The sequence below is a fragment of the Mustela erminea genome, chromosome 7 (assembly GCF_009829155.1).
Source record: "Mustela erminea isolate mMusErm1 chromosome 7, mMusErm1.Pri, whole genome shotgun sequence".
Lineage (NCBI taxonomy): Eukaryota > Metazoa > Chordata > Mammalia > Carnivora > Mustelidae > Mustela > Mustela erminea.
This window is the reverse complement of record NC_045620.1, coordinates 115,722,673-115,746,300: the sequence shown is the minus strand read 5'-3', so window position 1 is coordinate 115,746,300 and position 23,628 is coordinate 115,722,673. Positions and strand designations below refer to the sequence as shown.

Below are 23,628 nucleotides of genomic sequence, written 5' to 3'. Positions count from 1 at the left end.
TAGTATCTTTAACTGCCTTGTCAAGAAGGAATTAGGGGTGCCTGGGTGGGTGGCTCAGTCGGTTAAGCATCTGCCATCAGCTCAGGTCATGATCCCAGGGTCCTGGGATTCAGCCCCCCTTTAGGCTCTCTGCTCAGCGGGGAGCCTACTTCTCCCTCTCCCTCTGCCATCGCTGCCTTCCCCCCCCACCCCCTGCCACTATGCTCTTTCTCGAATAAATTTTTTTTAAAAAGAAAGAATTAATATAGCAATACTTGATATTTAAATATCAGAACCTAGGCTGTCCACTAAGTCTCCCACTCTTGATTCCTGCTCGGCCCCTAATCTCAGAGTTAGGAGATCGAGCTCCACATCAGGCTCCCATTCAGCAAGGAGTCTGCTGGAGATTCTCTGTCTTTCTCCTTCTCCCTCTGCCCCTCCCCCCACTTGCTATCTCTAAAATAAGTCCATAAATCTTTTTTTTTTTTTTAAAGAACAAGCAAAAATACACCCCCACGCACTTTATGACTGATTATTGATCAGCATTTTATTATAGACTTCAGCATGAAAGAACTTGAAATCATCTCACCTCTATTAATAAAGGGATGGGTAACATAATACTTTGGACACACACATATATATGTATGTATATATGTGTATGTGAAATTCAGTTTCTGCTGGCGCTTCCAGCCTGTGTTCTCTCAGAACAAAGTGAGACTGTAGCCATAGTAGTTTGGTTTCACTTTTGAGTAAGTGTGACACCTTACAGCTTCCTTGGAGCAGGAAAAAGGCAGTTATTTTATCTTTAATCTTCTATATGGACTTTTCCTGCTGGATTCCAGTAGGCAAATAATCATATGTAGTATACTTCTCCGAAAATTTGGAAGAGGGACTTCTGTCATCTAGTAATGTGAATCGCTAACGCGGACGCGACACAGATGCCTCTGTGCTGAGAGTTCAAGATGCTGTGGACATGGTCCTCCTCTTTAGCAGCATGGACGCAGCAGTGCTTCATTGCCGGTTCGCTTAGCTAGCTAAAAGCATCTTCCTGGTGCAAAGAAGTTCATCATATTTAAAAGTACCTGAATTCTCTTGTAGAAATAGCCAGTTACCTTTTATCTAAGCACTAAGATTTAGTTGACCTCCTGCTAAAAAGGTATATTTTTATTATCAGACTCTCTTACTATAACTGCTTTAAGCTAGTCCTCTAGGGCTTCAGTGAGTTAATAAAGAATTTCAGTACCACTTTTGTTTCTTTTGGAAAAGAAACTTTTGTTTCTGTTGGAAAACATTTCCTAGTTTCTCCTCTTTTTCCTCTACCTCTAACACCTACAGAACGAACGAGTCCTGGTTTCATAGCCCTGAAGCATTTGTGGTAACCACACATATACACACTTTTTGTTGTTGTTTTTTTTAAGACCTTTAACAGATTTAGTGGTTAAAGTTCATCAGTCTTTTACTTGGTGTTGGAGACAGCAATACTAACATTTATTTTTTCCTATCTTTTATTTGCCTCCATTGGATTTTCCCTTAGTGAAGCATATTATTTGTGGCTCTCCATTCCATAGTAGCACATAGTACCTTCATTTTGTCCTGTGATGCTTAATCTGACCTAAAAATTATATTTTTATCTAACCTAGAAATCAAGATTTATTTTTAAAGGCTTCTCATACCTCTGTTTTGAATATTTCCTTCTCTTACAGTACTCATTTATGCTTTCCAAGACAAGGAAGATTTTATTTTCAATTTTAAATTGAATTGGAAACTAAAATTGGTACTTAACCATTTGGAAAAAGTTTAAATAAAAACAAAAGGGAATCAGTTAAAAACAGCTTTAGGCTAACAGTGAAAAGCATTCATCTTACATAGGTCTTTGCTCCACTTACTGGTGCATTTCAAGAATTATTTTCATATTTTCTGGAGATAATTAGAAGCAAATAGTTCTCCATGGTAATATTTTTTTTAATCTTCCTGCTTACTTTTAATCTTAACTTGTTTCGGACTTTAATCCCTGCCAAAGAGCTTTAGAACTATGGAGTATTACATGATGCATTGGTTTACAGAAAAATGTAGAAGTTTCATTTGCTTACAGTTTTAGAATCTTCCTCTAAGATGCTAATAGTTCTGGAATCTGGACATGTCAGCATGTTGTCTACAGATTACTTCTTCAACATGGTTCTGCTTTTAAAATATTTATTTCAATTGTGTGATAGTTTTGACTTCAGAATTTGGAGTGCAGGGAATGGACGTGATCTTTCCTAATGTTCTACCAAGAAAATAGCTATATTAAGCTATTTTCAGTTTATAGATTATAAAAGAACATAATTCTGGTATTTTGCATTTCGTCTTAACAAAAATCCAACTTATTTTGGGTGATAGAGTTAGCAGAAGCAGGTCACTATAACTGAATGTTTGAGTTACTGGCTTTTTTCTTTTGTTTTTACAAGAAAGAGTTACCCATTCTGCTCACATCCTAGTTCAGATTATATGTTGCAGAGCCAACATTTGCTAATTTGTTAGCCATTTAGTTGGAATTCACAGCATAGTGGAAAATGTTTGCAGATAATTCTGTGCAATAGTAGAAACTTCAGTTGATTCCTCGTATTTCTTCAGGGCAGTGATCACAACCAGATTCAACGTATGCACAAAGCAGCGGATACCATGGTAGCGGCCGTCGCTGATTGCTTTTACCATGTTGGATCCATTGTCAGTCTCAAAGACCTACTTCCAGCTAGGTGCCTTGAACTCAAATAGCTTTTCCCACAGACTTCAGGATGTGAGCTAAGGTATGGCCTTTTTTCATGAGCTGGGCCTACATATGGGTTGACAGTAACCTGCAACTTTTATAGAAAAGAGACTGCTGGCTGTAGCTTAATATTAGACAATGACTAGTTGTAGTCATCGTTAGGCAGGGAGTGTGTGTTCTTCATAAATTTGAAGTACTCTTGCCTTTTGGACATTATCACTTTTTCTCCTGTATGTTTTTGTCAAGAAGATGATTCACCTAAAAATTTCTTATTTGAACCTGATGTAAAGGTCTAGAATATATCTGTTTTATGAGTTAACCAGTATCTTCAAAATGAGATATACAAGAACATTTCTTTCACGCATTTGATGTAAAAAATAATACTTTTCAAACTTTTGTAAATTTTTGCCCTTCGTTAACTTTTTTTTATTTGGTGGTCAAAAAATATAAAATTTACCATCCTGACTATTTGAACTATTTTAATAATAGGAATGTCTCCTACTAATCATCTTTTAAAAACTGGAATTAGGAAATTGGTATTCATGTGTAGGATTTGAAATCTGGAATGAGTACTTTTTCCAAGCATAACTTGTTCTAAATTGCACTGATGCAGTGCGCTCTCCATGCCAGACATTCTTATTTCTTCAAGGAGAAAATACCCTAATTCTGGAAAAATGAGCTTCACTTCCATATCTTTCTTCTCTGCTTGGCAAGATGTGTTTCATAAGTGAAATCTTCATTGAGCACACAGTGGCTCAACTGTTGATGACGGGTTTTAGGAAACCATCTTTATTTTATTATGGCTATAACGATAACTCTTCTGTTTTTTTTCACACTACTTACTGTTGTTTTTCTATTACAGTCAGTAGCCCTATTAAGAATTTTTTAAGCCCTGGTATTAGAGGGAGACTCATTTACAACTGGCAGGGAGAGAGAATCCTTTTAAATTCAAAAGGAGTACTGTTCAAGCAGCTTATGCACTTTTCTTGGCCCTCGTTGTTTGTCACCGATTGTGAATAGCTGTTGGTAAATTCAGAATCTGAGAATCTGTTTGGGCTTATCTACCAGAGTTATATCTTTAAGAGAATTAGCAGACGGACTATTAAGCTTATAAACTCAAATTTATTTCATAGCTATAAAAGACCCAATAACTTACTTAATTCTAACATTTAAAATGCCTGCTATTTCAGTCTTAAAACATTTATTCACTCTATTCTCCTTACATATACATGCAAACATAGATGCTCATATACACAGGTACACATGCAGGAGTTGATGACTGAGATAATGTACCACATAACATCTACCAAGTGGTCCTGAGTGGCAAAGGAAAGTTGGCCGTGTGTTCTCTGTGACTTCTTATACCTCAGGGAAGATAAGAAGAGATAGCAGAAAAGGCAGTAACCCAGTAGACACATTACGTTAAATCATCTTACCAGGTTAAGCAATATATACGTTATAGTTAAAAATATCTGTGGATACTCGTTTTTTCACACACTATGGGTATTAATTCAGAACACATGCATAATACTAGATATGTTTACCCTTGCTACCCGTCTGAGTGGCACTTCTTAATGTACCTCTTAATATCTCCCTAAAATTAAGCTCTGAATTGATTCTGAGCAGATTTTTTACTTTGTGATAAGGAACAGTTCATTTATACATAAATAGCAATCTTATTTTGTTAAGGACTCTAATACTTTCTGTTAGTCTTTGTATAGTTCTCTAAGGCTCTGTGCCCACTTTATGAAATACTGTTTTAATAAAATTGCCAAGTTGTTTTCTTGGTAGGTATACAACTAGAAAAATAAGTGATATGGAGTCTAGATGATACCTTAGCATGAATATCTTAAACACCTTTATTTATATGTGATTTCAGTTTATATTATTTATTTAATGAATTAACAAATATGTAAATGTTAGTATACATGATGTAAATTTTTAGTATCTAAGCAATAGTGTAAAATGATTATTATGTAAATAATATGTGCTCAGAGTAAACAGAAAAAAGGACATTGATACTCGTTATTTTCAGTGACTTATAAAATTATGTATTCATCTAGAAAATTTAAGGAAACATTTTGATGCCTTAGAGACTGAGACATTGTTGTAGTACATCCTATTATTATATAAAATTTGATAAAAGGTTGGGTATATTTTAGACCCTGACTAGGGAATGCCTCTAAAATGATATGCCCTAAAACTTAGTGTAAAATACAGTTTTGATGTATAAAAGCACATTATATTTAAATCCCTAGCAGTGAACCTGCATTTTACTCTGGGATAGTTCTTTTATTTTTCCCCTTGAGAAGTAACACACTTACTCTGAGTGAAATACAAATACTATTAAAGTGAAAAACTACATATGGTCCTTTGATTCCCAAGTCTTAGAAGACGAGGATAGACCTCTCTCAATTTTGTACAGTAGAAGTGACTTCTCTACTTCTAGGTATTTATAAATACTGTAAGTTACCATAAAAGTGTGAATCCAAGGACGTATCAGGTATCTGGGTCTTCTTACAGTATGGTATTTCTATAGTGTTTGTTTGTTTATTGCTTTTGAAGTGAAAACCTACCAAAAACTATTTATTATACTAAGCATTATTGTATGACTTTAAAGGCAACAATGAATATAGTTTAAACTATTTCTGCTATATATCATATGTGTGTCAAATGAAATGCATAATGTCCTTTTTGATTTTTAACCACTTTTTGGCTTATGGAGGTACTTATTTTTCAGTCCTAAAATCCTAATTTTCCTTGCATTTCTTTCCATATTAAAAAAAAAATCCAGATCTAAAAGGGAAAATGTTAAAACAGGAATAAAACCAGATGCATCTGATCAAGAACCGGAAGGACTTACGCTATTGGTACCAGACATCCAGAAGACTGCTGAGATCGTCCACGCAGCCACTACCAGTTTACGGCAGGCCAACCAAGGTACAGCACTGCCCCTTCTCTGCGACTTTTCTTTTGATCTGGAGATGTTTCATTTACTTTTGAAACTGCCTCTCTCTTTCCTCTGTGGTAATGGTTTTCAAGCAAGTTCCTTTACCTAAAAATTTCATTGCCAGGTTTTCAAGTTAATCATGAATAGTCTCTAATTTTAAAATATTTATTTCTATTATGTATGATTACTAATTTATTACTTTTATGTATGATTACTAATCTACTAGATTTGGTAGGCTACCAACATATATCCTGATTTTCTCTCCTTCCTGTTGATAGTTGTGAAATTGAAAAATGCCATCATTTTGGATAGGAAATGATGGATAGGAAAGAGCACTGAAAAAAGTGTGTGAGAATGTAGTTCAAATCAGTATTTTCGTGTCTTAGCAATAGGAGATATAAATAATTCTTGAATATCTGTTGTTTTACTTCTGTTTTGCCTGATTAGATAAAACTAATAAACATTTTAAGAATTTAAGTTTTAAAGTTGGTAAGGGTTTTAGCCCTCTTAGTTTTATTTGTGAAATAGAAAGAAATCTTTTATTCTTAAATGAGTAAATAGGAAGATAATTGTGAAGAATTTTGGAATTCAAACTTTGAACTCTTGAAGTTAATTGTTTTTGTTTTAATCTTTTAAAATGTATGCTTATGTTATTTATCTTGAAATATTAAATAACAGAAAAAAAACTAGGTGAATATTCAAAGAAGGTGGCTATGAAACCCAAACCTTTATCAGTATTGAAATCACTTGAAGAGAAATATGTGGCTGTTATGAAGAAGTTGCAGTTTGGTAAGTTGAAGTTTTAATTTTGTTTTTGAGATCTCCTTTCACATGTGTAATAGTGCTACTGAAATGTGTTCACTCTAGTGAAGTGAAGATTTTGAAAGTTGATCGTACCATGAACCATTCATATCCTGGGTATATGTGTGTGTGCACCGTATGTATAGAGTAGGTATATGTGCACACACGTGCAAAATTTTTATCTTTTTATCTCTGGAATTATATATTTTTAGTTATATTTGGGGAATCATGATTTTAGAAACCGGGGGGGGGGGGGGGGGGAAAACCCAAATCAAATGTCTAATGAACAGACAGAAAGTGGTTTTCTTTCTTTAAGTTCTCTCCATTTCTTTATATCTTGGCCTAAAGGAAGCTCAGACCTGGGACCTTGAATGAAGTCTGTTACTGTTGCCACTTTAGAATTCCATGAGATTTGCCTTTGGAAAATACAGTTACGTAGAGTTCTCCTGTAGCCTTTCCTATTCCAAAACTCTAAACAAGTAAAGACTGAAGAAAAGAGCCTCTCAGTCTCCCCCATAAGGTGATAGCTAGCCTATAAATAAACAGTAGAATTCTAAATTTTGGTGACCATTGTTAACTGCTGTTGTCTGTGCCTTTTTTCCACCCTTGAGAACCAGCCAAAGGACTTGAACTATATGAAAAAGAACACTAAAGCAAGAGTAAAATACATAGATTTTTGTCATACTGTCTTTGAAACTGCTGTATAAATCATTTAGCTTTTGCTCTACCGTACCACCCAGAGTTGCAATAAAAATCACATGTAGTAATATATCTGAAAATGATAAAGCACTCAGGCAGACCTTTGAAAGGTCTTGTTCATCATCTTAAGATTGGAAGAATTGCGGTGAAGTGTATATACTGTTATTCAGAAAGAATGTAGCAGTTTTGCCAAGGGATCCATGTTTTTGGATAATTGTGCCAGCCGTTGGAGGTTGTGACCATTTTGTTTAGTAAACACTTGAATTCGGGGGCTTGAGAGTAGCTCATTTGGTTAGGTGTCCCAACTCTTGTTTTCAGCTCAGATCATAATCTCAGGGTCATGGGTCAGGCGCCTCACCAGTTTCACAGTCAGCAGGGAGTCTGCTTGAGATTCTCTCTCCCTCTCCGCCACACTCATGTACGTGCAAGTGTGCACCCGTGCTCTCTCTCTCTCTAATAATAATAATAAATAATAAATAAACCTTTAAAAAATAAGTAAACACTTGAATTCAGGAAAGTATAATAACTATAAATGATTACAAAAGTAACAGAAATACTGTCTGCTATAATTTTACTTATTTATTTATTTAACAGACAGAGATCACAAGTAGGCAGAGAGAGGGGAGGGGGGAAGCAGGCTCCCTGCTGAGCAGGGAGCCCAATGCAGGGCTCGATCCCAGGATCCTGAGATCATGACCTGAGCTGAAGGCAGAGGCTTAACCCACTGAGCCACCCATGCGCCCCTGTCTGCTGTAATTTGAAAGTTACAAGACACCAAGAATAAATGCTATACAAATACAACATGAATCATAGACCTCCTCCAAGGATTATCATACAAAGGAATGATCAGAATTACTGGGAAAAGCCACATACATAAGGAACAAGTATGATGTTTATAGCCACAATCAGTATCATAGTTAGCAGGAAAAGGATTCTCAGAGTTTAAATGGACTTAAGTTTTTAAATCTCTCGAATGAAAGCCTTTGTGTAGTTATAATTTGATTAATGTATTTTGTTGCAAATCTTTTTAAAAATTAAATTCACCATATGATGTAGAATAAAACAGCTGAAGTAGACTGGAGATATGTCAAGAGTTGTCAGTAGCATTGCATTAAAATGAAATGATATTATACCTCCACCCATTTTGCAAAAAGCAAAAATCAGATGTTAGATGGGTCTGTCTTTAGCTTCACATTTCTATATACTTTTCACTTTGTGACTGCCTGTTTTCCACAAAAGCATTCCCCTGTTCACTTCCCCCACCTCAGATTCAAAAACCTGAAGAAACTTTTTCTGCTTCGTTATTGATTATCTAATTGTTTTTATTCTGAATGAGATTTAGTCTGTGAGTTTCCCCAACTAGGTAACAATGCATATCTACCAAAATCTTTAATGCCTATTCTGGAATGGAATTTTGAACTTCAACTCAGTGGACAGTAACTTTGTTGGGAAACCCCTGAAAGCATGCTTAACTTAAAAATAAATCCTGAAAAAAACTAAGAGCTTTCTAGTGTGACTCTGGTAGATATGTCAGAAGGACATCATTTGGTTGCTTCCCACTCAATGCCATTAGACACAGCACTAATACTTGCTGGAACTATAGAAAGAGGAAGAAAAAAGTGGTCCATAGTGATATTTCAAGATTTTAAATAGCATTTTATAAACTACATACGATCTGCTCTTACTTCTGAACTTTGGATTTACTGATCTTTAATAATTCAAAGACGCTTTGGATATAACTAGATTTATTCTGCTTTTTGGGTTCTTTATTTTGGATTTTTATTCACTATTTTGCTCTTCTTTTGGGTTATTTGCAAACTTTAATTTCCTCTTCAATGTTTAGGATATTAGCCAGGAATGGGAGGTGTCAGGAATAAGGTAGTGGAGAGAGAAGAGATAATTCTTCTAACCAAAATTTAGTTTACTTTTACTTGGGAAAACATTTTTCCTAGTGGGCAAAAATTTATATAGATTGAGTTATTTTATATAACCTTATGAAGAGCTGGTTTGGGCTCTAGAAATCTTTTAAAAGTGATCATTTTTTCTCTTCTGTTGTTACTGTTAAAGTCTATGAATCCTGTAAAGACACTGTGGAATATAACTATCATTTGTTTTCTGATATTGTACAATACCATTTTGATTTCTCTTAAAAATTTTCCATAATCTTTGCAAAGTAGATTTTTTCCTTTGTATACTTTAATTAGGGGGTTGGTTAGTTTCTGATGATATTATGGTCTTTTGTCTCACTCATTTTGACTACCTAGTCCATTCCTCTACTCTGTTAATATGATCTGTTTTTTGTTTCTTCTTAAAAAATACTTGTGAAGAAACATTTTATTGGAAATTACTTTTTGTAATTATTTATGACAAGTAATTTGCTTGTTTTATGTGAATTTGATTAATAAGCATTACTAAGACAGTTTATATCTTTTTTGGACTCTGGTTAGTTTCTATAGGATTTTATCAGATTATTTCATATTGTTTATTTCTTGCATTAAAAATTACTCCGAGAATTAGGTGCTTAAAACGTTTATTAACTTGGGGTGCCTAGGTGGCTCACTTAGTTAAGCATTTGCCTTCATTCGGCTCAGGTTATATGATCCCAGAGTCCTAGGATGGAGTCCCACATCCAGCTCCTGCTCAGCCAGAAGCCTGCCTCTCCCTTTGCTTGCTGCTCCCCCTGCTTGTGTGCCCTCCGCTCTCTCTCTGACAAACAAATAAATAAAATCTTTAAAATAATAAAAAAACAAAAAAGTAAAATGTTTATTATTTCACTCTTTCCATGGGTCAGGAATTCAAGAATGGTTCAACTCATTGGTTCTGGCTTAGGGTCTCTTACAAAGTTGCTGTCAGAATATTGGCTGGAGCTTCAGACAAGTGAGATCTTGAGTGGCTCTGGGGGCTGGGCTCTTGCGCTAACTCCCGTGACTGTTAATAGGACGCCTTAGCTCCTTGCTGTGTGGGGCCCTCCATAGCACCTCCTGAGGTCTTCACGCATTGTATCTAGATTCTGTGAGTGAAAGTGCAAACAGGAAGCCACACAAGGCCTTTTATTTTTTAGTTCTGGAGGTTGTATACTATTGCTTCTGCTTTATTCTTCAAAAGTAAGTCATTAAATCTAGTTCATATTCAAGGAAAGGGGAATTAATTTCTACCTTTTGACAAGGGTGTCAAAGACTTTGTAAAAATATTTTTGGGGATAAGATTTTATTTATTTATTTATTTATTTATTTAGCGAGCACACATGCATGTATAAGTAGGGGGAGGGGCAGGGGGAGAAGAAGAATATCAAGCTGACTCTAGGATGAGCGCAGGGCTTAATGTCAGTGACCCTAAGATCACAACCCAAGCTGAAACCAAGAGTCCAACACTCAACCGAGTATACAGGCACCCCTTATTGAATATTGTAATAAATTTTTGGTATTAGTAGACCCTGGTCTCTTATCTGTGTATGATAGAAAAGTGTTCCTCCAGGCATCAGAATGGGCTCTTGTGTTTCTGGTGGACTGTTGCTGAGAAAATTCAAAGGACATTTATCTCTGTAGTATGTGAAAGGCAGTGGAATTGGGCAGATGAAGTTAACTCCAGTTCACAAGTTTACTGACAGGAAGTAATTTTGCTGTGATAGTACATTTGATCAGTAACAGTTGTATGTACTGTATGATAAAGTTGGCTTTCAGCATTTCTTCTTAAATTAGCTTCTACTCATATAGAACTGATGAATAGTTTCTACAAGAAATCCACCAAAAGTTTCTTTGTTTCTCTGAAAGATTTGTTGAAAAAAAAAAAAAAGATGTGGCCCTCCTGTTTTAAAAACATGGAGTGCACAGACCAGTGCCACTTTATAGGTCTTTCCCTTTTTTCTAGATTATAAACTCCTTGAAGGCAGATTTAGTTTCCTGTTTATCATTTAAGCCAAAGAACCTTGCCTAGAATCTTGCACTTAATTTCTTGGTGAGATTTAGTGCATTAATGCTAATTATAATATAGCATTAAAGTTTTTCCATGTATTTAGCATTATATGAAGGCAAGATCAAATTCACTGTTGCTTCTCGTGACAGTGTTTCCCCTATTATGTGTGTGTGTGTTTTTTAAAGATTTTTATTTATTCATGAACAGAGAGAGATCATAAGTAGGCAGAGAAGCAGGCAGAGAGAGAAGTGGGGGGGGGGGAGCAGGCTCCCTGCAGAGCAGAGAGCCGGACTCGGGACTTGATCCCAGGACCCTGAGATCACCACCTGAGCCGAAGGCAGAGGCCCAACCCACTGAGCCCCCAGGTGTCCCCTATTATGTGGTTTTGAAGTGTTACAATTTATATAAATCTTTCTGTTGTAACCCATTGGTTAGGGTGGAGTAATCTCAACTGAGATAAAGTTCAGTTCCCTTTTTTCTTTATTTTATGTGCAGAGTTTATAAGTAAAGAATAATGGAGTCTTTTCTAACTCTGCCTAAATAGATGGTTAAGAATTAACCCATTAATTATATTTAGATTACCCTAATAATCTTCTTTTATTCCATTAATTTAGATTATAAAAGTAATGCAAGAGTAAACTTCAGGGGGTGCCTGGGTGGCTCAGTGGGTTAAAGCCTCTGCCTTTGGCTCAGGTCATGGTCCCAGAGTCCTGGGATCGAGCCCCGCATCGGGCTCTCTGCTCAGTGGGGAGCCTGCTTCCTGCTTCCTGCCTGCCTCTCTGCCTACTTGTAATCTCTGCCTGTCAAATAAATAAATAAAATCTTTAAAAAAAAAAGTAAACTTCAGCCTGAGACTTCTGTTTTCTGATTCCAAAATCAATGCAAATATATAAAGACCTATTATCTTTAAAAATGAAATATAATAATACTTTTTGGCATTTAATATTCTGAATTGGCAAAAATACTACACTAGTCATTTTAAGAATAAATTGTCTTCTGCTTTACATTGTTTATAGCTACTTGATATAATCTGTCAGTGTGTCCACATTGTAAGTTAAAAATCATTTCCTGGGGGTGCCTGGCAGGCTCATTTGGTAGAGCAGTGTCTCTTGATCTCAGAGTTGTTAAGTTCAAGCCCCACAGTGGGTGTAGAGATTAGTTAAAAACGGAATCTTTTTTTTTTTTTAAAGATTTTATCTATTTATTTGAGAGACAGGAGTGAGAGAGAACATGAGAAGGGAGGGGGTCAGAGGGAGAAGCACACTCCCCCCTGAGCAGGGAGCACAGTGGTGGGCTCGATCCTGGGCCTCCGGGATCATTACCTGAGCCTGGGGCAGTTACTTAACCATCATAAGCCACCCAGGTGCCCTAAAAATAAAATATTTAAAAAAAAAATCATTTCCTGCTTTTGCTTCCATTATGTAGTTTATTTATCCAGCAGCAGGTATGACATGTCTAGTTGCTGTTTTCTCAGTCTTTTGCATTTTGTGGGGCTTTAAATTTTTTTTTTTTTTTGCATATATTTGGCACACGATGTTGCACTAGTTTCAGTGTACAACAGCGATTTATGTTCTCTGTACCTTTTGCTTTGCTCACAAGTGTAGCTGCCTCTGTCACCACACCACGCTATTCCGTTCACGCTGACGGTACTCCCTGTGCTTCAGTGCCCTCTGTTTGGAGCGGAAGAAGGGCTAGTGGTTTCTTTGTGATTTTTGTCATTATAACAACTATCCTCCATTCTAGTTCTTTCTTTCTTCCTTTTTTTTTTTCAGTGTTTTTTTTCTTCTTCTTCTTTTAGATACATTTGAGATGGTTTCTGAGGATGAAGATGGGAAATTGGGTTTTAAAGTAAATTACCACTACATGTCTCAGGTGAAAAATGCAAATGATGCCAACAGTGCTGCCCGTGCCCGCCGCCTTGCCCAGGAAGCCGTGACACTGTCAACCTCACTGCCTCTTTCATCCTCTTCGAGTGTGTTTGTGCGCTGTGATGAGGAACGACTTGACATCATGAAGGTAGAAGAAAACCGCTGTTTCTCTGGCTAATATCATTATTCAAATATTCAGACAAAGCAGTAGAAATAGCATGAATGTTAATAAATCAAATAAAAATTCTGTTGACCATTTTGGATATTAATGAAAGGAGTCCTTTTTTAATGTTAGAGTATGTGTATGAGACTGCTCTTCAAAATAACGATTTAAGAGAAAATACCAAAATGCCTTCCTTGAGTAAAGGTTGTATACAGCCTGTAGTTTTAAGAGCTTAGCCTCAAAGGATTTAATGCTGGTCAGTAGAAAAAAGTCATAAAATTTCTTCCTTGTCATCCAAGATACTTCTCTTATGTTATACTATCAGTCTTCAAAATTATTCTATTTTTTTTCTTTTCTAGGAAATTCATGTATTTACAGAACCATAATCTGTGAATTAAGTAGTGGTAGTACAGTAATAAATCACTGCACCTTTATGTTTTAACACTGGGGGGGTCTGGCCTTAAGTTCTAAGCCATTGCTTCAGTAAGAAAATTATAAAGATTGGACACCCAGGAATGGTGGCAAACCTTTCTTTACATTTGTTATTTTATTCGGAGTTACATAGTCTGTCTTCCTTAGATACACAGCTTTAACTATTGACACATTGATTTGAAGACCTTTTCTGTTTGCTTACGTTTTTGTTTTGCTCTTTTGGATAATTTTTCAGTAAAAATCTCATAGACTTCACCTATTTGACCACATTCTTATCTGTTCCTTGTTACAAACAATAGCCAAATACAGAATGATTGCCTCAGGGAAGTATTGTTATCATTAAGTGGGCCACATAAGTTCGGACTTGTGACTTTGTCGCTGCTAAACATTATGCTGTACCTAAATTAAAAAGCCCAGCATGGGGCTCCCAACCATAAATCAGAGTTAGCAGATTGAGACTCTAGTGCCGCCTGCCTTCACACAGAGCTTTTCAGGACCAGAGGCTTTGCTGCTCAGATCTTGCACAATTAGTATCTGTTGATCAACTTAAACAAAATTCATTAAATAATTTTGATACTTACTCTTGGGTTCTCTGCTATTTTTTAGATTACTAATAACCCTACAGGAAACACCTGTTCTTTCAAAACCTTTTTATCCTGAGTTGTTACATGAGAACTTTTGTTAACTGCTTGACTCATTATCCCAGAGAAAAATATTTTAAAACTAAGTTACTTCTCAAATGTTAACTTATCTGAAGATGTATTGCAGAAAATTACCCTCATACCTTTTGGATGTGATAACGAGCATACCTTTAATCTCAAATTGTTAAATACTATAGAACATATCAGGAAGGAAAGCTCTCAGAAAAATAGTAACTTAATATTAAAAGGTATTTGATATTAAGGTAAGCTTTCCTGCTGCCAGCAAGGCATCTTTTTTTTAATAGCCCATTTTCACCAAAACTAAATAACTTTAATCCTAATCTAAAACCATTTCCTAGTTGTTATTTTTAACTTTTAACCTCATTTTTAACACATTCTGGTAGAGCTGTATGTAGGATGTAAGAAGGTTGTCCTTACTTCATGTTGGATTGTGTTTTTCTAAATTGCGAGTGGTGTTTAGGAAGAGTAACTTGCACTTTTGTGTATTTGTACATGCATACTAGGTTCTGATAACTGGTCCAGCAGACACCCCTTATGCAAATGGCTGCTTTGAGTTTGATGTATATTTTCCTCAAGATTATCCCAGTTCACCCCCTCTTGTGAATCTAGAGACAACTGGTGGTCATAGCGTGCGATTCAATCCAAACCTTTATAATGATGGCAAGGTAATGTAATTTTGACCTTTTTTGTTTCTGATGCCAAAGTATTGTAACCAAAGGTTCTTTATAATTTAAACAAAATTTTCTTTTGGTTATCTTCTTTCCGAGAGTTACCTTTCTTCATGCTTCTCTTTCCTATATGCAAAGATTAGCCTGAGGAATAAGAGAGAAGGAACCAAAAAGGGCAGAAACACAACAGTGTTGAGAAGCACTTGTAGTCTTAAGAAGTTACTGAGGGACTAACTTACTCAACATATTCCTTGGCCAGTTGAGAGCTTTCTTCACTCAGGAGGTAGTAGAGCCAAATGTCTGTCTTTACCTCTCACCTTCTTTGACTTTCCGTATCTCCAGTTCCAGTTACCTTTTCACAAGTGCCTCAGGATAGTTGAATGGCAAAAGCATCGTCCTTGTCGACTCTGTATTCCTTTTTTGCATATCATCATTTTTTTTTTGCTTTCATAGCTATCCGTGTTTTCCATGATACATATAATTGTGAACTTATTTTTGACATTTATGTTAAAATGTTTTATATTTTTTAATAAATAGGAAGATGCATTCTGTCTAAAAAAGAAGTTGACCAAGAGGTATAATAAAAAAGCATTTCATATGACAATAAACTTCTAAAAATAGATTTAAAAGAACAGTCATCACTTCCCAAACTAATTTTAGATAGTTTGATGGAATTTCAGCAGTAAATTCCATGCTGGAAATATTTCATCCTTAAAAATTACTGAACAATCAGAAGAAATTTAAGACTTCATAAGCAGACAATTTTTTGATGGTATGAGAGGAGCAAGTGCTTAAAGTTGATCTGGTTCATTAAAGGTGGACTAAATTTTCCCTTGGCTTTGTCTTCATCATAAACTCAGATCATAAAACTGGAATTCGCTTTGTGAGTTTATTGCAGAAGATTTAATCAGAGATAGACCTTACTTTCTTTGGAAGAGCAAAGAACACGTCTTTTATCACTGAGCAAAGAAGAGGATAGAGCAGTGTTGACACTGAAGAAGGCAGTAGACTCCGAATAGAGTTTAAGTGTAAAATGTTAAAATTTATTTAAGAAATTACTTTCTTAAGACATGGGGCACCTGGGTGGCTCAGTGGGTTAAACCTCTGCCTTAGGCTCAGGTCATGATCTCAGGGTCCTGGGATCGAGTCCCACATCAGGCTCTCTGCTCAGCAAGGAGCCTTCTTCCCACCCCCCTCTCTACTAGTGATCTATCTCTCTGTCAAATAAATTTTTAAAAAAATTTTTTTAAGATATAATGGTATAAGGGCTCCTGGGTGCCTCAATCATTTAAGTTTCGGACTCTTAATTTCTGCTCAGATCGTGATCTCAGGGTCATGAGATTGAGCCCCATGTCGGGCTGTGCACTGGCTGTGGAGCCTGCTTAGATTCTCTCTCTCCCTCGCCCTCTGTCCCTCTCTCTCCCTTCCCCACCCCCCCAAAAAAGGACTTAATGGTAAGGAGAAGAGAAGTAGGTAAGAGAAGCAGGTAAGGGCCTTAGAGTTGAATATCTTGAATTATATAATCTTTGCTATATTGTACACTAGAAACATTTAACCTTGGATTCCAGGTCTCTAGGTGGGAGTAAGAATACCTGCCCTTGTAGTCACAGGGATGCTCTAAAAATGAAATGTTGGACATTAAGTACTAGTATTAGTACCTTTAGTAATAGTATACAAGGTTATTCAGATACAATCTCTTAAAATTATTAATGAAATCGTGTCCTAAATAAATAGTGTATTTTGCATTATTGCTGTCGCAGAATGATTGCAAGAATAGCAAGGAGATAGACTTCTCTGCTTTATTAAGGACCACTTATTTTCCAAGTCTATTGCCCGTTATATGACACTGTTAGTTTACAAGTACAGATAAAATGTCCCCAGTTCTGCTTTTCCCTGAGTGACTTCTTCTTAACCTTCTGTTTGGCAGATAGTCTGAGTTCATTCTTGCTGTCTGAGTGAACAGGTATCTGTGTTGTAAAGTTTGTTGTGAGGAACCCAATAGATAGATCCTCAAGGCCCTTTCAGGGGTCTGGAAGTCTTCCTCCTTGCCACTTCATGTTTATGTAAAGCTAGATTTTGTCCATAGACTTCAACCAAAGCAATATATTGTAACAAATAAAATGTAGAGGCAGATAAGCAGTCAGACCTCTTCTATTAAACCATATCCGTTTTGAAGTTTTACAAAATTTAGAGAGAGTTTTGTTTGTTTTAAGATTTTGCACATTTATTTGAGAGAGAGCACAAGTAGAGGGGAGAAGCAGACTCCTCGCTGTGCAGAGAGCCCGTCTCGAGGCTCGATCCCAGGACCCCAAGATCATGACCTGAGCTGAAGGCAGACAGTTAACCAACTGAGCTACATAGGTGCCCTGAGGGAGATTTTTTAAATGTAGCATGGTACTACTTTTTCCTACTGAAACTTTTTAAAAGGTTTGGCAAAGAGTTATTTTTCACTAAAAAATACATTATTATATATTAACATTTAATAGGTTCTGTTTCATTTTTCATTATGAAGGGATTGTAATGCCATACAGATTTGGATCACATTTGAAGATGCCAATTTGTTATGACAGACTGACCTTTAGTGTTTTGTTGGGGGACATAAAACTGAAATACTGTGATATGATAACGTTTCAATTTTGCTTCTAGTTGCAATAGTTTGCTTTTAAAAAGCACTCACTTCTGTTTATGCTTTCTTCCCTTCTTCCTCAGGTTTGTTTAAGCATCTTAAATACATGGCATGGAAGACCAGAAGAGAAGTGGAATCCTCAGACCTCAAGCTTTTTGCAAGTAAACATATTTCTCTGAGTTTCACTTAGAAAATAAAAAACTATCTATGTTAAAAAAAAATTCACCTGGAGTTAGAATTTTAAGTTAGGGCATAAGACAAAAGTTGCACTTTACCAAAATTACCTTTAAAAAAATTCCCGAGTTGCCCTTAAAGTACACCGTTGTGCAAAAAGATAACATAAGACAGATAATTTTCTCCCATCTCCCAGTCACTTACAAGGTTTAAACTCACATGAGTAGAATTATTAAACTACTAATATTACAGTTTCTTCCACATATAATATGGTTTTTCTGTAATCTCCTTAATAATGGGACTCACTTGACGTTCAGAAGCACTATCCTAGAATTTATTAAACTTGGGATTGAAGCTCTTATTTTGCAGAGCATTTGACAAACGTATTTCATAGTCTTGCATTGTGGAAATTAATTTCCATATACCACTTGAACACATAATACGTTATATAATATCCCATCGAATGCTTTTTGTTGCTGCTTTACCTCAGTAGTTCAGAATCCCAGCTAAGAGATAGACTGGGAAACATATTAATAACATGAATTAACTTTTTCCTTGTTTATTGAAGAAGCAAAAACAAATCATTACTGCTCATGAGAGTTTAAACTCACATATAAATTTAGTCTTTAAACCACCATGAATTATCCCCAGATAAACCTAGCCTGAAAAGATTCTTCCTCTGCACTCTTAGTTTGAATTAGGAAAAGAAGATATGAAAAATAATGCCTTAGGATGTCACTTTTTTGATTCTCTGGGAAGACTTTGCAGTATTTTCATGAATTAAGAAGATAATAGCAAGGGGCGCCTGGGTAGCTCAGTCGGTTAAGCATCTGACTTTGGCTCTGGTCATGATCCCAGGGCCCTGGCATCGAGCCCCACATTGAGCTCCCTGCTGAGCGAGGTGCCTGCTTCTCCCTGTCCCTGCTGCTTGCTGCTCCCTTGCTTGTGCATGCGCGCTCTCTCTCTGTCAAATAATTTTTTTAAAAAATAGTACCAATTGTTTTTCCCTTTTTATTAATGTCGAGACCAAGGGGAAAAGTTACATGATTCATGCAGAGATCTATTAGAAAGCTACTAGAATATTTCTCTCAAGTTACTACTACTTCATTTTAGAAATGATTATTTCAATTTGATTCCAAAAACCTTAAAATTTTTTTTTACGTGTATACTACTCTTGTTAACACAAACTAAGCTTACGATCAGTTTTACTACAAAAGGAAATTCAGAGATATGCTATCTTTCATAAAGTAGATTAGACTTAGCTGAGAATTGAATTTTGTGTTGAATTTATATAATTTTTAAAATAAATTTATAATCAGTTTTCAAAGTTTTTATTTTAAAATTTAATTTGTTTTTAAGTTTTATATTGCCTGTATACCCTAATATATGCACAATATTTTGTGAAATAAAGCAACTTATCCTCAGGGATTTAAATTTTACAAGTTTAGAAACTTAAGTACCCATACATAAAAATTTTCTTTTCTATATATTCCTTTTGGGGGTTTGTTTTTTTTTTTTTTTTTTGGTCTTATACATAGTTCACAGAATGAGATTACATTAGATATATAATTTGTACATTGTTCTATTCACTTAACATTAGAGCATATCCATTTTTCCAATTACATTTTTATAATTTGTAATTACTATAATAATCTTTTGAGTTCATATATTGTAATTGAACTGTTTCTCCATTATTGACTATTTTACTTCTGATTTATAAATAACAGTTATTATATGACATTCTCTTTATTTTTTATTGGCATATAATGTATCATTTGCTTCATGGGTACAGGTCTGTGACTCATCAGTCTTACACAATTCACAGTGCTACCATAGCACATGCTCTCCCTCCGCGGTGTCCATCCCCCGGCCACCCCCATCCCTCACAGCCCCTTCCCCTCCAGCAAGCCTCAGTTTCTTTCCTGAGATTAAGAGTCTCCTATGGTTTGTCTCCCTCTCCCTCTCCCTCTCTGGTTTTGTCCATTTCATTTTTTCTTCTCTTCCCCCATGATCCTCTAACTTGTTTCTCAAATTCCACATATCAACACATTCTCTTTATTTTAGATAATTTCCCAAATCTAGTTTTCAGATCTGTGACAAACTGACGGGCAGGAGCAAGAGGAGGCTCTCTTTTCTGTATCAAAAGCCTTGTCTTCTTCCAGAGGGAGGGGACACCTTTCAGTCTTTCCCCATTGAATGTCATGTTACCTGTGAGTTTTTCATAAATTCTCTTCATCATGTTTGAGGACATTCCTCTTTATTCCTGGCATATTGAGTATTTTTATTACGAATGGATGTTAGATTTTGTCAGGTGCTTTCTCTGCATCTATTGAAATGATTCTATTATTTTTTTTATTTTATTAATACAATGTATTATATTAATTTTGGATGTTATACCAACCTTCCATTCCTGGGACAAATCCACTTGGTCTCTTGATATATAATTCTTTTTATATATTGCTGGATTCAGTTTGCTAGTATTTAGTTTAAGGATTTTGACATGTGTATTCCTAAGTAATACTAGTCTCTTTGTGAGATTGTTGTATTAATATTATACAAGAAATAAATGCACGGAGGCAAGAAAACATTGCTCTTTGTCCTCTGTTAGAAACTTTCTTCACGGGCAGACTTGAGAGCATCAGATAAAATTTCTTAATTTTTTCTTGGTTAGATTTAGGGACCCAACATTGTTTTACCTTTTTATTTATCACATGTGCACAAAGGGTAGATTGAAAGTGTTCCACAAAAATTTTTTGAAGGTTGTATACAATTAAAAACAATTCAAAATATCTTAAACAGTGGTAAGCTTTATTAGAATTGCTTGGTTTCTCTGTAGTGAGATTCTAAAAAGAATAATGGTAATTTGTATAAAAATATCACATAGGTAGTCTTATGCCATAGGTCTCATATCTAGCAGTAACACAGTAATAGTCTTAACTATTAGCACAATTTAAAATCAGAAGTCTTGGGCACCTGGGTGGCTCAGTGGGTTAAAGCCTCTGCCTTCGGCTCAGGTCATGATCCCAGGTCCTGGGATCGAGTCCCACATCGGGCTCTCTGCTCAACAGGGAACCTGCTTCCTCCTTTCCCTCTCTGCCTACTTGTGATCTCTGTCAAATAAATAAATAAAAGCTTTAAAAATAAATAAATAAAAAGCCTTGAAAAAATAAAATCAGAAGTCTTATTAATCATTAAAACTTTAATCAGAATTATTACAGTAGCACCAAATTTTAGCATTGCTATAACTAGCTTTTAATGTTGCTATAATGTACTTAAAATACCTATTATAATGCCTTGTAAATAGTTTCTTCCAGTTGGATGTTGATAAAGATGTCATGTGCAGGAGGAACTAAACAGAATTTATGGTTCATGTAATCAACCTTTCATAAATATTAACAAATATTATTACCATTGGGGCACCTGGGTAGCTCAGTCAGATAAACGTCTGATGTTAGCTCAGGTCATGATCTCAGGGTCCTGAGATCAAGCCCATTGTCTCAGGAGGGAGTCTGCTTATACCTCTGCCTGCCCCCACCCCCGGCTTATGCTCTCTCTGCCTCTCTCTCTCCCAAATAAATAAAATCATTCAATATATATGTATATTTATGTATATATGAAATCATTTTTCCTTTTCCCGAGATTTTATTTATTTGGGAGAGAGTGTGTGTGAACATGAGTGGGGTTGGGAGAGCAGAGGGAGAGGAAGAAGCAGATTCCCCTCTGAGCAGGGAGCCAAATTTGGGGAGTTGATTCCAGAACCCTGAGATCATGACCTGAGCCAAAAGTAGATGTTAAACTGAGCCACCCAGGCACCCTGAGACAATTTTTCTTAAAATGGAAAGTTCTGGAAATCATCCACTGTTTACAGTCCTACTCATAGCAGCATCATTTTCCAGAGGCAGGTACTTAACTATTTTATAAGCAAAAGGCTTTTAAAAGGCTAAAAGCATTTTACTAATTAAGAGTTTCCCTTACACCATAGGTGTTATTATTTCTTCTAATAGAGTTTATTGTTGCAAATTAGTATTTTGGATTATATAGTCTGTACTTTACTATATTTGAAATATCTACAATAAAATTTTAGATACAACATGAAAATACAGGAAATCAACAGTTAGTAATTCCTCAGGGATGTGGGATAGAGGGAGGAATATGGCCAATTAGTGGATATTCTAAAGATAAGAATAAGTCACAGAAATGGATAATAGTAGGAATATAGTGGCCAAATGAATATATAAAATTGTAGGAGACTTGATTGCTGACTAGTTGAGTGGCCTGGTAGAACACCATCCAATAGGGTTAAAATTTTTGTTTTGACACATAGTGAAAGGAAGCTGTTCCATGGTTCTTGATTTGGTCAGTTCCAAGCAAATTAAAACGAAAACTTCTTGTACTTTTGTGGATGCTAATTAAAAACTGAAGAGGAGAGAGACTGTAAATTCAGCCTATGAATAAAAGTCTGTAACTCTTGACCTTGTTAAATTATCAAAGAATTGACTAGGAATCAGTGAACCTACATTATAGAATGAAAATGTATTCTGTTTATTAATTTAATTATAACCGTATCTATATCATATACTAGGCCATGTAATGGATTTTTTTGCTAATTACCAATTCATTGTCAGCTCATATTTTGCATTTTACTGTCTTCTGGATGCCTGCTGTCATTTTTACTCTAAGAAAGAATAGCTACTGTGGGTGAATTAAATTTAATTAATGTTCACTACTACTTAACTCCCAAGAAAAGTATTTAGTTCTCACAGCCATTCTTTAAGTAGTTGTTATCTTCATTTTACAGATGACCAAAAAATAGGTTCTGAGCGGGTAAGTTGCTCTGCCTGCTCTGGTCTCTCACTTAAATATTGTTCTCAGAGCTGGATAATTTTTAATATTGAAAATCAAGTGCTTTTAAAAAAAAGAAATCTTTTCCTTTCAAGGATTTACTAATTTGCTGTCTTTTTCATGCCCAGTTTTATGGTTACATTAATGTGTGCTATGAATAAAATGACTGAACAAGACAGAATCCAAATCTCCAGAAAGTTTCATAAGAATGTTGTGATCCCTCCATAGCTAAGTTCACTGAAGAAAAATAAAGTAGCATTTGTATACTTCCAAGGTGGTGTATGTTTTATAAAGCAGGGGGACCTGAGTGGAGCAGTTGGTTAAGCGTCTGCATCTTGGTTTCATCTCCGGTCATGATCTGAGGGTCGTGAGATCGAGCTCCATGTCCAGCTCTACACTCAGCACACAGTACACTTGAGATTCTCTCCCTCTCCCTTTCCCTTTGCCCCTAACGCTTGTGTGCACTCGCTCGCTCTCTCTAAAATACATAAATAAATCTTTTTTTAAGAGGCAAATATAATATCTTTTTAAAAGAGGCAAATTTTAATACCTTTTAAAAGTATTTATTTTCCTTGGAATAAAAATAAAGATTGCATCATGCCTGGTTTTTCTTACAAGTGAGTATTATTAGGAGTGCATGGTTACCATTATGCTCTTTGAGAGTCAGGACACTTCGAGCACAATAATGTTTAAATTATTGTGTTTAATAATGTTTATAAACAAATTTTTTTTAGCAGTTTCAGGAAATACAATCTTTAGTTCTTTTTTATTTTTTCAAGGATTCAAGAAAATACAAAATACTCAAATACTGTATGAGTCTGTTGTACCTTTTAAAATTTTTTATTATTTATTTATTGTACCTTTTTTTTTTTTTTTAAGTTTTTTGTATTTACTTATTTTTGCAAGGGAGAGAGAGGGAGCCTGCAAGCATGAGTGGATCAGGGGGTGGAGCAGGACAGAGGGAGATGCAGGCTCTTTGCTGAGCAGGGAGCCTGAAGCTGGACTCATTCCCAGGACCCCGGGATCATGACCTGAGCCAAAGGCAGGCACTTAACCGGCTAAGCCATCCAGGTGCCCCACTACTATACCTATTTTAATTTTGCTTT

At 35.7% G+C, this 23,628-nt stretch overlaps 1 protein-coding gene across 9 annotated transcripts in view; it reads left to right on the top strand.

Moving 5' to 3' along the window:
• The window catches only part of BIRC6 (baculoviral IAP repeat containing 6), a 227,322-nt gene that overhangs the window by 192,939 nt on the left and 10,755 nt on the right, over window positions 1–23,628 (top strand). For 8 of the 9 annotated variants that reach the window (XM_032353008.1, XM_032353015.1, XM_032353013.1 and 5 more), the window contains 5 exons: window positions 5,520–5,665; window positions 6,354–6,464; window positions 12,886–13,103; window positions 14,716–14,877; window positions 17,590–17,667. In XM_032353008.1, coding sequence (XP_032208899.1) covers window positions 5,520–5,665; window positions 6,354–6,464; window positions 12,886–13,103; window positions 14,716–14,877; window positions 17,590–17,667 — 715 coding nt within the window. Of the gene's footprint in view, window positions 1–2,592; window positions 2,766–5,519; window positions 5,666–6,353; window positions 6,465–12,885; window positions 13,104–14,715; window positions 14,878–17,589; window positions 17,668–23,628 lie in introns of those variants that run through there. The other variant, XR_004287984.1, reaches the window with a different exon arrangement.